Genomic DNA, 14,374 nt, shown 5'->3' on the forward strand with positions numbered 1-14,374 from the left:
AATCCTCCTCCCCATCCCATGCGCCCCCCCGCGCCAAAAGGTATTCCTCCAGCAAATGCTTCTGGTGGAAGGCCGGCTGGCAGGGCCCTACGAACGATGAGAAGCAGCCCCCTCGCACTAGAGGCGCTGGAGAACTGCCAGGGCAGCTCTGACCCTGCTGGCTGCTTCGGTGCAAGAGCTGTCGTCATCATGACGGGCAGTGTTCAAGACGTGAGGCCCGATGTTTCAGTCCAGTCTGGCGCCCTAGACCCGATCTGAAGGCTGGCAGCAGAAATTCAGCATCTGCAGCACGCTGGGATGACAGCTTCACCCCCTCACTGCCAACTGCAAAAATTTTCCTGGTTTTCTTCTTCAAAAGAAGGACAAGCATGATGGCTCTGGTTGTGGTCTATGCTTTGAAGAATCAGGAACCAGTATCTCACTTTTTATGTGTTCAATGACTACTAGATTAAACAGAAAAGCTCCCAGATAACCCTGCTTAGGCCTAGCCATTAGCTCCTTCCCTCTGCTCCCTGCTGCATACCAACACATTACTTCTCAGAGGACACTTTTTTCCCCTGACATCTCAGGGAAGCAGGCTTAAATTTGGTATTCATATTTTTAATTCTATTTCATACATAGAACTCATTAAATGCCACAGAGTATAAATATGGACGTATTTTAAATGGAAAAAGTTACAGGATGAGAAATTGTGTTAGAGCAGTGGTTTGATTTGGAGAAGGAACCTCCTTTCTCATATATATCCCATTAAAGGAAATCACTGCGAGTTCCATCTCAAGTAATTTTGAACAAGTAAAAGCCAGTCTGATTTTTATGGAGAGAGCATGACTGGAAAGTTTCTATTTTGCCATACCAAATATAACTGAAGTTTGCATTTATATCAAATATAACTTGCATTCAGCTTATCTGTGGACATTTTACAGTGATCATCAGTTTCCTTGCAGCAGCAGATAAAAATCACCTATAATTGTATGTAACCTATTTTTTAATTGAAAACTGTCTTGATAATACAAAACAGCCCTACAGATATTTGTGTAATTTGATTTCCCCTTTAAAAAGTTGAGCAATCAAGACATCTGCTAAGAGTAACTTATTTTCTTAACTATTATGTGGAACTTGTTTGTTACAAGACCTTTGCAATAGGCTTCCTTCAATTTCTTTTCAATTTCTCTTCCTCTGTTACTGCCAGCCTGTCAAGAGTTCAAGGAGCCTTTGGATGATGCTCTTAGTCCTATGGTTTATTTGTAGGTAGCCCTGCGAGGAGGAGGGAGTTGTACTCGATCATCCTTATGGGTCCCTTCCAACTCAAGATATATTATGATTCTATTATTATATTTACGTACATTGTTATGATTGTCCTGTTCCCTATTGTTGCTGGGATGTCTTGGATGCTTCTGGAAGCTATGCCCTCCATAGGATGCCAGACACATATTACCGGACAAATTTAGAATCATAGAATCATTTAGGTTGGAAAAGACCCTTAAGATCATTGAGTCCAAACATTAACCTAGCACTGCCAAGTGCACCACCAAACCATGTCCCTAAGTGCCATGTCTCCGCATCTTTGAAATACCCCCCGGGAAGTGACTCAACCAATTCCCTGGGCAGCCTCTTCCAATGTCTGAAAACCCTTTCAGTGAAGAAATTTTTCCTAATATCCAGTCTGAACCTCCCCTGGCGCAACTTGAGGCTATTTCCTCTTGTCCTGTCACTCGTCACTTGGGAGAAGAGACCAACACCCACCTCTCTGCAACCCCCTTTCAGGTAGTTGTAGAGAGTGATGAGGTCTCCCCTCAGCCTCCTCTTCTCCAGGCTAAACAACCCCAGCTCCCTCAGCCACTCCTCATAAGACTTGTGCTCCAGACCCTTCACCAGCTTCATTGCTCTTCTTTGGACATGCTCCAGCACCTCAATGTCCTTCTTGTAGTGAGGGGCCCAAAACTGAACACAGTATTCGAGGTTGCCTGTTTTTAATTTCTTTTTTTTTTTTCCTTTTTATTTTTATTTAATTACATAGAGGAATGACAACAAAGAATGCCATGTCAAGGAATTGCTTGCATTTAAGACAAACCTTTCACTTGCTTCATTGTAATTCTTCTTTATTGAAGTAGGGTCTCAAAACCTTTAAGGAGTTTGGTACCTGTCTCCTAAGAAGATCAGCAACATACGCTGCTAGAACAAGACTTGGGGGTGTGGGGGACAAAAGTAGTGTACCTCTTGATAAACACGAGGAGCAGCTCTCAGGCCACTGTAAAATGGTGGGAGGAGACAAAAGAGAAGGAGATGAAGTCTCACACTGGATCAGCTTTGAGGAGGAAACTTGGGACAATGATAATTAATGACAGAATATTTTGCAGTAAGATGAGTGGCAAATGCACATTTTATTAATGTGCCAAACAGGAGCAGTGACAAATGAGATTGCATGATAGGCTGGGTGATTAGTTTTTTCCTCATTTCATGGGTTCATGCGCTGGACCCAATGCTATGCATGTGCTGCATGATTTTCTAAGTAGAACTAAAATGCATGTACGTTGATGTAAAGCAGAAGAAAATTTTGTGACACTGCTGAGCATGCCTAGCAAAGAACAGATCTTGTTCGCTACTTAGAAATATTTTCTGTATTTTCTCATTGTCTATGATTCTGACTATGATCTCTGTATAAACACGGGCAAGTAAGTAATTCTATTTCTCTGCTTTCAATAGACTATTTGTAAAGACATGCATTATCATTCACCATCTTCTTTTAAAATATGATTTTGATAATAGAAGGAAACTTGTTTTAATTATTTCTTTTCCTACGGACTTTTTGACTGGCTGAGATCCAAATGAAATGTCACACAGAAGAGATGCTGAAGGAGACAGAGGAAAGACGTTCTGCCCACACTTACCTAATATAAGACCAGTGAGTAGATTTTCGAGTTGCTCCTCCTGATGCCCTGTCTTACAAGAGCAGTGAAGGATCGAGAAACACACCTGATCCAGGCACTCTGCGTTTTTCTCAGCATTTGCTAAAATATTAAGATTTTGGCTGTCCTTCCCCTCCTTTCAGCCCCCTTCCCTTCCCCTCCTTTCAGCCCCCTTCCCTTCCCCTTCAGACTGCAAGTGAGCAACCCGTTGTCCCCTGCCTGGGCAGTGCCAGTGGAGGGCACTCTAGCACTGCTTTTGCCAGATCAGACCTTGTCCAGGGTTTCGGTTCAGGCTGGGATTCTGAAAAAAAGTGTTCAAAACCAGTTGAGTAACCTGTTTCATCCAGATGCTGCTACTAGATTTCTCAGCATTTTATGCGGTTTCCCTCTCTGTGCACTTTAGAAATGACCTTCCTTGATTAAGGCCCAGACTACATGTGAAAATTTGAGCAATCATAAATTGCTCCAACTGGTCTGCTGAAGTTTAGGTTGTCTTGTAGTATTCTGCACATAACCACCCTTCCATGTATCTTAACTGTTTGCAAGTGCTGGCTTCACTCCTACGGCCAGTGGGACAATTTGCTTGCACTCTGGTTTGCTGTATAGTAGTCAGTGAAAGCAAAAAGGGAAAGGGAAGTATTTGAAAAGGCTGTAGAAAGCTGTGCTGCATACAAATGCCTTGCCGGACAGCCACAAAGACAATCAATCTGCAAATGGTTATCTTAGGAAGCGTTCCTGTTTAATTTTAATTTTAGAAGTACAAGAATCATGCAGTATGTGAATTTACTGGAACATTTTGTAGTATTTACTGTGTGAAAAGGAAGTCAGAATTATTGATGTTACGAGTCATCTTCCGATTTCTTGGGGGAAGTCTGGAGCCAACTGCTGTGACAGGAGAAGTAGGTAGAGTTGCTGGGGAGTTTTATTCCTCATGGCTCAGAGTAATATCAGATTAGGCTAATCTTTATGCTGATAGTATAAATCATCCACTTTGAAATGGCTTTTGCGTTTGCGTCTAGGGTTGTTAGACACTCTCTTTGGCCCTGCCTTGCTATATCTAGTTGCTTGAGTCAGTGCTGCTGTAATTAGTGAGGAAAGTCCTGAGCCCTGGCTTCTTGGAACAGCAAGACTCCATGGTTTAGTCTAGATATCACAGAGTCCCGCAGTGAACATCTCACTCACGAACTAAAGTTATGATCTTTCAATGAAACCATTAAAGAGTGAATGAAGTAAATGCATCATAGATACATTCATTTCTACTGGTAGTAGAAATGTTTACTAACTTGACCATTAACCCTGGACTGAAGGCTAGGTTTTTGATAACTGCTGTATCATAAAATTTCAAATAGTTATGAACTGGAACAAAAGTGTGCATTGAATACTGAAGGACAGTTTACATGTCAGCTACTGTATGAGCTAGACTTATTCTAAGAAATTGAATTCTCTCTTCTCAGTGGAATTTATAGAAAGCAACATTCAAAGAATGGGAGTGATCACTGTCAAGCAAATAGCAGATGATCTTTTGGCCTGCAATGTCATGTCTTGTGAGGAAGTGAATACCATCACCTGTGAAAAGGTTGAATAAGAAGCCTCAAGAATGATGATTTACATGATTTTGAATAAAGGTTCAGAAGCCTGCAATATTTTGGTTAAATCGCTTCAGAAACACAACCCTTTTCTCTTTCATGACCTGCAAGGATATTGTAAGTATTACTGGTTATATTTTTGTCTTCCAGTCAGGACTTAAATTATTATAGAAAAAAAACATGAAAAACTTGCAATGCACTCATTTTTACAATAGTCTTATAATTCTGTAGTTAAGTAAACTCTAATTCAATTTGTATGGTCTGAATTATTTCTTCTGAGAGAATAAGACAGTGAACACTAAGAATTTTTACAAACTGTAAGACACTAAGAGGGGAAACCCAAATCCAGTTAAAAATTCTGAAAGGGTGAAAATCATCTGTGATCAGATAACTGAAGTTCAGACAGTTAAACACATCCCATCACTTGTTTATGGTAAGTGAGTTGTGGGTGAGCTGAACACTGAATTAGATCAGTTCTATGGACAAAATTAATATAAAATTTAATGGGGATATGTAATGAGTTTTTCAAATGTAAACCTCTTCCCTGGAAGCTGAAACTACTTGTGCACAGGCTGCAAGTTTGTTACGTTGTTAGAGGACTATCTTATTGTATGAATGTAATGCATACACCTAGGCTAATCTTTCAGCACTCCCAGAGGGCATGACGTTTGTTACCAAAGCATTTCCCTAAAACAGATTTCCCTGATTTCCTTCAGTTTGTGGGACTCTGCTGCTTTACCCACCTGCTTCAAAAGTCTGATCTTGAAATACATGTCTGACTCAGCCCTGTTCCTTAGTCTATATTATGCACTTTAAAAAGCAGTGCATAGAAACCTTCTAGGACTCCCTTTAGAAGCTGTTTTTTTGTAAGCTTCAGACTTTATAGACGTTACTACATTTTATTATGTCTCTGATGGAAGGTTCAAGTAAGCTCACCTCCAAACTGTATGAAAGCAACTCTTGGACTAACCAAAAGTAACAAAAATGCAAAAGACATAGTTTAAAAAAAGACCTAGATTAAAAGTTCATTTTGCTCCAATTGTCAAAAACCGTTACTGATTTACAAATCTCTCTCTTAAGACCCTAGTACCTTTCATATATATATAAATGGTGTCTTTCCATATTAAAACCTTATTACATGAAAAACTCATACTCTCGTCATGCATTTGCACATATAAACTTTCATATGCTTGTATGCAAGCTTACATTTTTGGAATTCAATGCATAAATAGAATAAGTCCAAAAGGCCCTCAAATAAGGAATTAAGTGGAGCCACAGTGGTATCTGCAGACTATATGAATCTTCTGCACAAGGAGTAACTGCAGCCCTTATCAATTAAGTCTTGCCTAGACAGTGGACAATAAATACATCTCGTGCCTCTTGCTTACCACTATTTCATTGATTTAGCAAGTACATTCAGACAGTTCATCCAAAAGTAATGAAATTTTAATTGACAAACTCATTGACTATTTAATTCACTGATACATGATCTGTTTGCCTTAGGTACTACCAGGCAAGTGGAACAAGATAAATTAAATTACTTGATTCAGAATTTAAAGTATGTGTATCTGTCTTAAGCTTTTCAAAAATACCATCCTCTGGATAGTGATTTTGACACAATTTTTGATTTGGGAACTGCCTATAGTGACATCTTGCTGTGGCAAAAAGATACACATAATAGCAGGAAAAGGCAGCTGACGTTAAATGTCCTTCTGGAGGAATTGAAAAATCCCTGCACTATAGAAGGAGAAGCTGGCAAAGGAGAAAAACAACTCTTCTAAAAAGAATTGCTGTACTCTGGGTTTCTGATAATCGCTCTGCTTTGAAAAAATTCCAATTTGTTTTCTTTATCAGCCTGACTAGCACAAGAGGTGGAATATATGAGACTGTCTGTGATCAGCTTCTTTTTGAACAATACCCCATCTGCAAACAAGATTTCATGAAAATGCTACTAGTACAAAGACAAATGGTTCTTTTCCTGTTAGATGGATATGATGAATTCAAACCCCAAAACTGTCCAGAGATAGAAGCAATGATTAAAGAAAACCACAAATTTAAGAACGTGGTCATTATTGCTACCAGGACTGAGTCTATCCATAAAATCAGACAGTTGGATCACTGATTGCTGAAATAAGAAATCTATCGGAGGAGAGTTGCAAGAAGCTCATTAAAAATGCCTTGACAAGTAAGATGGCTGATGGTCTGTTAAACCAGCTTAAAGAGGCCCCTTCCATGAAGAACCTTATGAAGACTCCACTCTTTGTCATCATTGCTTGTGCCATGCAGATGGGTGAAAGTAGTTTCCATCCAAGCACCCAGACTCTACTTTTCTCTACTTTGTATGATTTGATGGTGGAGAAAAACAGGTACAAAACAAAAGAAATAACAGGAAATCGTATTATACTGAGCATAAATCATTGTGGAGACTTAGCTTTAGATGGAATATTTGATCAAAGATTTGATTTTCAGTCTGAGGATTTAGCTGACATAAAAGAAGTCCTGCTAGCTTCATTCAGGTCTTCTGAATAAATATACAGCTCAGACTAAAGCCAACATAACATTCTTTCATAAATCATTTCAGGACTACACTGCAGGCAGAAAATTTTGCAAACTACTGACATCCTGCCAAGAAGCAGGGGTGAAGAAAGGGTATAGTTATCTACAGAAAATTAATACTACTTCAGATACTACTAATACTTATTTCAATTTGCTCCTCTACACTTGTGGATCCTCTCTAGATGCCACTAGAATAATTGTGGACTTACTGAAAAGAATTGATCAGCATAGAGATATTTCTCAACAGTTTTCATTCAAGAATCTGGCTTTGGAAAGCAAATACACAAAAAAGTCAGAAAATATAAGAGAAAAGGAAGATTTCAATAAAACTGACAAGGATATCTTTGTGGACTGTGTCATTAATTTCTTTAATGGAAGTTCCTCAAAATCAGCATTGAGCAGAAATTTTGAAGAGGTTTTTTGTGATAAAAGTATTTACATTAGTAGTCAAAATATCATAATTTATTTCTCTGATTTTTTTAGATACTTACCAAATTGTGTTAGTGTACTAGAACTGATTAATTTAGATTTTTTTGGAAATTACTCACCAAGTAAGGAAATAGACAATGAGAATGTGGAAGATCTTCAAATCGGTTCACTTAAAATTTACATTCCTGCAAACTGTCTCCTTATCCTTCAACTGGAACCAGTGTCTCAGACAGTCTCTACCCAACCTTTTCCATGGACTCATTATTTTGTAGACCTCTGTCATATTCTCCGTAGGTCATTCCTTTCAGACGTTCATATTTTCACACAAAACCATTAATTACTTTTCACGAGAACCTAGTATCACTGAAGTGTATCTGTTCTACAAATGTATTTGTTTCTGTATTAAATTAACATGCTGTATACATTTATGGGATTTTTTTGGCAGGTGGACTTATTGATGGAATAAAGAAACTTGTGAATGCTGAAAGGCTTGTACTTGACAACATAAGTATGGATGAAGGTGATGCAAATAAATTAGGTGATTTCCTCTCTCCTATTTCATACAATAATCAAGCACATATAGTGCTGAGAATGTGAATGTTTTAACAAGTTGGTCTGAAGTTTGTACACTATTAGGACTTGAAAACCCTATCATTTAATTTAAAGAAGTAATTTCTTATATATTTGCATTGAAGTCTTGATAGGTTCTGTATCCTGATCGTCACAAAGTATTAGAGTGCTCCTTTCAAGTTAGTAATGCATACTGTAGTCAAACAGATTTAACATACTGATCCCAGGCATGAACTGCAAGTCAGGAGGTTGCAAAGGTGATATAGTTCCCTTCCTTGACCTATTGCTGACTTTCTGCAAGGTCAGTCACTGGATACCAAGGTTGAAAAGTTTGAATAATGTTTGCTAGGGCCACACAACCCAGTAACTGAAATGGAGATGGCAATCCATATGTCTAGCCATCCTCTCCTTGATGGCATGGTAAAAGAATGCTTCTCCTGGATTTGTTCCACAAGAAGATCACATTTGATCTTCTGTGAGTTACTTTCTCTCAGCTGAGGGGCAGATGTAAAATGCAGTAAGGAAAGTTTATATAAAGATTTTATATAAATCCTAAGTATAAAGATTATATAAAAGAGAAAGGTAAACTATTGCATAGCTCTGTAAATGAACAAAATAGGAAAGCAAATAATGGATTATGCAAGCCAAACTAATTTTTGAAGTTGTTTTTGTTTCAATCATTGCCAAAAAGATTCATTCTGATCAGGTACCTACTCAAATCATTTTAACAAGGTCACAGTAGTACAAATAAGGATAAATAAAAATTATTTAACTAAAACAGATTAACTCAGGTTAGCAGAACTTAGGGAAATTCACAGTTAAGTATGTAAGGAACAAGCTGAAAGAATTATTGAACGATAGACAACTGTCTCTGAGAATTTGTGGAGGCAGGAAAGTGGAAAATCCAGTATCTTTGCCTTGAAAGGAGGAAATCATAGACAAGCCAACCTCACTTTGATACCAAGAAAAATTCTGAGACAGATTATCACACAAACATTCTGTAAGCACTTAAATTATAGAGATAAAAGGTAGCGTGAACAAATCACATCAAACCTTTCCAGGGAACAGGATAAGAAGATTGTGAAATGGTAAGTCTGGATCTATCATGACTCAAATCAGGCTTTTAACACTATCCTATACAACATCCTTAACAAGAAGCTAATTAAATGTATATAAATAAAATGGTTGAAAAATTACTTTCAAAGAGTTATCACAAATGTTTCCCTAAGTGAGAGAACATTTTGATATAATCAATTAAGTCCTTCCTTGGTCTAAACAATATTTTAACTGATGGCTTAAATTGCAGAATGGAGGATACGCCTATAAAATTTCAGATGATACTGAGCTTGGAAGGCTTACAAGCCCTGTTGGAATGCAAAACCATAAATAAAATTGGATGCACTTAAGAGGTGGTCCAAAAACAATGGTACGGAATTCAGTATAGACAGATGTAAAGGGCTGTATCTGGGAATGAGACATCAATTTATGACTATAAAATGGAGATTAACCTGTGTAGCAGGAAAGAATCAGAGGTCTTCTGTGGAAAACTGGAAATATTATTCTATTGCAAAAAACATGTGCTGGTGAGTGCTGAGCAACAAATCTATGCCCAACCTCAGTATCATAATTAAGAAAGGTATAGAGAAATTGAGAGAGAGCACCAAGAACAGCTATAGGGTATGAAAATGTGACTTATGAGGAATGGTTTAGTTTTGTTTTGATTGAGAGAGAAGTCTGAAAAAGATATGATAGATTTTTTGTGTTCTTTAAACATTGCTACAAAAAGTTGATAATCAACCATTATTTTTGTTCACTGGGAGAAGAGACTAGCTAAATTTGCAACAAAGAATATTTAGATTGGATATTGGCAGAAACTTTCTAAAGCCAGGAAGGTAAAATAGCACCTAAGGAGAATATGGAAATTTTCAAAGAGCAAAATAGATAAATATGTATCATAAATGGTTTAGGCTTATCAATATCCTGCCTCATTACAGATGCTTAGACTCTAAGGTCCCATATAGTCCTACTCTTCCACAATTCGCTGATCCTGTAAAATATATATTTTTATATCATAATAAAAAACTTGACAGCTCCTTGTGAAGCAGGAGGTTGAAGTCTCCGGGGCTTAAACCACTACAGAATCTCCCATGTATTCAGACAGCTTTGCCCTGTTTCTGTGTTACAAAGATGTCTCAAAGTCGTCTCATCACCACTGAAGATTCATTTAGCCAGTAGAGTATAAGTTACGCAGAACCATTACTCCAGCTCTTATGGCTGGCCAGGTCCTTTATTTCATTAATTCCTGGAGACACAATTAACAAGAGAGCACAGTTTGCATTGGAGGGACATCAGAAAAGTGAGAAAAACCCAGAGGCTATTAAAAATCTTGTCTTGCTCTTCATTAAAAAGCAAAGAAAGGTGCAATAGAAGGCAAGTTATGCTGCACTGAAAACATGTATAACAAGCTTTTTTCCCTCCTGTAGCTCAGAATCTTTGTAATTTGCCAAAACTGAATATACTTGATTTGTCGGAAAATTACTTAGAAAAGAAAGGAAAATATGCTATCCACAGACTTGATAAGTCAGAAGATTTCTTTAGATAACTCATTTAAATGGGGAATAAGCTTCAATTCTAGGACTTATCCAGGCAGAAATTCAAGAGTTCTTCCCTCTTTTATTTTTAAGTAGGATATAATTGGTATCCTGAAGTATTTGGTCTCAAATAGAAGTGTGGAATATTGTATGCAGTTGGGTGCTCTGTCTTTGCTATCAAAGCAACAGTCTTGGAGTCTTTAACCTACCAGTATTTTCTTCACTGTTGAAATGTGATTTGGTTTAACTTTTTAAAGTGATTTTACAGCAAACTGTTATAACCAAAAAAATTACACTTACTTTCATTTAGTTGATGGCTTAAATGTCCTACCTGGGATGAAAGTACTGGTGCTTCCCTGGAGAGATGATGTAAAGGTTTGCCTAACAAAATTGTTAGAACTACTGGAAACAATGCCACAACTGACAAAACCTGGATTGAGGAAATGGAGCCTCACTGATGGGGAGGTAGGAATACTAGGTAAGTAAAGGTGCTGTGGATGAGCAAAAGATGAAGGACAAAAACCAGAAAAACTCAAAACGAGTTCAGGAAATGCAGCAACTTTTAATAATGTAAGTGAAATAGCATCAAGTCTGGGTAGGACATATATATATATATATAAAACACATTAGGTGAGCCAAATAATGAGCTACATTTCAACTCAACAAAGACCATTTTTCACTGGATAAATAGTGCAAGGAAGACTGCTGGCAAATGGAGATTACTGGTGAAGAATCTCCTTGAGAGGGAATCTTTTCTGATTGACGGATTACTATCTCCTCCATAAACATCAAGGTAGGTAGTTGAAGATCAGGGAGATATAAAAACTACCTGGATTCACACCACTCACCCCTTCCGAGAATACAGTAGAAATGAAATGTCAAAATAAATGAGAATTTTCATGAGGCTGATCTTGCAATGCTTTTGTGTGAGTGTTCATAAGCAGCAGTCCATAGTCCATTTTAGCTAATGACCTCTCTGTAATTAAAAGTATCCTGTTGTATGCAACATACTGCATGTTAAGTTTTAACAAGGAAGAAAAGTCTAGATATAAAAAAAATTGTGAACTGTGGCTGCTATATTTTACATTCTTCATTCCAAAAAAGAAAAAAAGTAATATGCAAGTACATGTTTAATTCCTTTTCTATTGATGGTGGTACTTTTTTAAGCATAGAAGTTCAACTGAATTCAATAAGATTCAATTCTTCAATATCCTGAACAGGAATCATTCTCTTCATTAGGGCTTGAAGCAAAAATACATATATAAATAAATATATGTTCACAGGCAAATTTTTTGAGAAAGAACACCTGAAGAACCTTCAGCACTTGGACTTGGCAATGAATTGTGTGACAAGCGATGGCTGGCTTTCCTTCATGCAGCCACTGATCTCTCTCAGGTAGCTGGTATCTGTAGATTTCAGCAGCAAACAAGACTGGGTGCCTGCACCACTGTTAGTCTGCAAATTAAGTCAGGTACTAACCACACTGAATTCTTTAAAGGAGATTAAAGTGACTGGATGGAAGTTTGATTGCCATGACCTTGGACTTATTAATGGTGCAAAAGTAAACTGCAGAAAACAATTTCAGCTAGTGCATTCTTAAACAGAACGAGCTTTCCCAGTGGACATTCACTTACAATCTTTCATATCTGAGAAATGGTCTTCTCTATAACCACACATTGAATTAGCAGCTCTAGGATTGTTTGGATCTCCTGGTCTGCTACTGAGACGGGAATGAGAATAGTACTACATCCTCTTCAGGGGAAAACAAGTCAAAAGAAAATAAAAGATAAATCACCTTGTATTAGCCCAAATCCTGCAACCTGTAATGCCTCTCAGTCTTTAAATGGTTTCAAGGAGTGTTCACTTCATCTGTGTGTGCCTTCTGTGAGCTCATTTTTATTAGCTTTGAAGTTTAGCTTTGTAGATGAGGGAAAGCTCTTAATAAAAATGTAACAAAGGCTGCAACTTGATGGATAATAGGTAAGTGTTTTACCAGCTTTTTTTTCAGTTAGATAGATAGTGTAGTTGTCTGACCTAGCATAGAGAAGCTTTTCCTACTGGCAGGGCAATTCTGGTATAGTTACATCTCTACACTATGGGAAAATTTAATGCAGAGACAGAATATGCCAATGAAAAGTTAGACCTCTAAAATAACAACAGTATGATTAGAGCATGTTAGGTCTACAAAAGAGGGCATGGTCACACAAGTGACCATGAGTTAAACAGAGATGTAAACAAGAGCTATTCTGCAGTTATTAGTCACAAACAAATTCTTACTCCACAGCAAAACACCAGGTAGCTTATCTCAAGTGACTTTTACCATCTTTAATCTACCATCATTTTGGCTTGTAAAAATAAGTCAGCATTTATTGCTTTCTTTCACAGTAAGCTACCTCACATTTAACACGTAGTAGGAGTTTACACATGGACATCATAACAAAGTTGCAGGTGTGCTCTTAAGTTCATACTGTGCTCCACTTTACAGGAAGTTGGTTGTTTTCTGATACCCTTAGTTCCTGGTGTAGACAAGCCAGAATGCAGTCTCCAGGCCCTCATAGTCCACAAATATCCCAGGAGAGAACCATGTACGCAAGGCAGCTCCAAACATAGCAAAAGAAAACAGAGGAGTCCCTCGGCCACTTCTGTAAAAAGCAGTGGCCAACCAAAGACAGCAGACTCTTTTTTCCAGTCTGCCACTGGAATGAAGGGACAGGAGCACCAGTTAGAGCTGCTTTTTCTCTTCTCTAGGCAGCGTTGAACCATGGGTGCTTGTACGTCATGAACCCATTAACTATGTTATCTCCTCAAAAGCACTTGTACTTGTGAATTCTGTTTTGTGCCAGAGAGTGCTTCAAAGCTGTTTCATTTGTCTCCCTGTGCTCTGCCAGTAAAAAGAAATACAGCATTTCCCCTGTAGTTAGGATCCTTCAAAGGCATGACCCCAATTCAGCAAAGCACTGAATTTAGTGAAAATGCTTACTTAAGCATTTTTCTTAAGCATATCTCTATTGACAAAATCCGACACAGGCTAGAAAATACTTTTTTCTTCCAAGCAGCAGAACCCTATATCAAATACATAGACTGAAAACTGAATAAAAAATAGAAAAATGGATTTAAAATTACTAGGGTGCATCTGTGAAAACAGACATGGATTTCTGTGGTTTTATTTTTTATTTTGACACAGAAAGGAGATCTCAAAATAATATAGTTTAAAGAAGATAGTCTCATCAACATTTATGAATTTCAGTTCTTTCAATTGCTTAGTTGCTTAGCAGAGCAACTTTGTGCTTCAAAGCTCTATTTCAGATTGGTCAAAATGTGAAAGAATAACCAAGCTCTTCGTAACCCCTGCATCCCTCTTCCCACAGCTGTATTTGGGTTCTTTCCTTCCTGCTCCCTCAGCAGACTATACTTCTCATCAAAGACTGTAGTTAATGTTGTTCATGGTAGAAACAATGAAAAGTTGAATAAAATAGAGAAATCATTTTTGTTCTGCCTATTCCTTTGTTTACCCTTTATCACTGGCACCTGATGCTGCAGACCAGGCAAATTTCTGGCTCTCCACAGCTTTGTTCTGTAAGAAAAAACAAGTAGAAAAGCACACTCTCTATTTTCTGGTGGATATTGAATTGCAACATACTGAGTGTTCTTGTCTTGAGATGTATAAAACTACTCTGACAGTTAAGACATATGATACAAAACCAAAGAGCTCTATTAGGCCTCATAATTAATGCAC

The 14,374-nt window shown here is 37.7% G+C and overlaps 1 protein-coding gene across 1 annotated transcript; it reads left to right on the top strand.

The window, feature by feature from the left end:
• The first annotated feature begins 2,876 nt into the window (after positions 1-2,876).
• Positions 2,877-13,464, top strand: NLRC4 (NLR family CARD domain containing 4). Its single transcript, XM_059827695.1, is given in 13 exon segments — positions 2,877-2,902; positions 4,361-4,609; positions 5,996-6,255; positions 6,258-6,600; positions 6,603-6,997; positions 6,999-7,663; positions 7,665-7,745; positions 9,354-9,421; positions 10,531-10,619; positions 10,945-11,116; positions 11,922-12,199; positions 13,124-13,261; positions 13,264-13,464. Coding segments are annotated over 13 exon segments (2,940 nt in total). The 5' UTR covers positions 2,877-2,901.
• Positions 13,465-14,374: the final 910 nt, after the last annotated feature.

This window comes from Gavia stellata, chromosome 2 (genome assembly GCF_030936135.1).
Source record: "Gavia stellata isolate bGavSte3 chromosome 2, bGavSte3.hap2, whole genome shotgun sequence".
Lineage (NCBI taxonomy): Eukaryota > Metazoa > Chordata > Aves > Gaviiformes > Gaviidae > Gavia > Gavia stellata.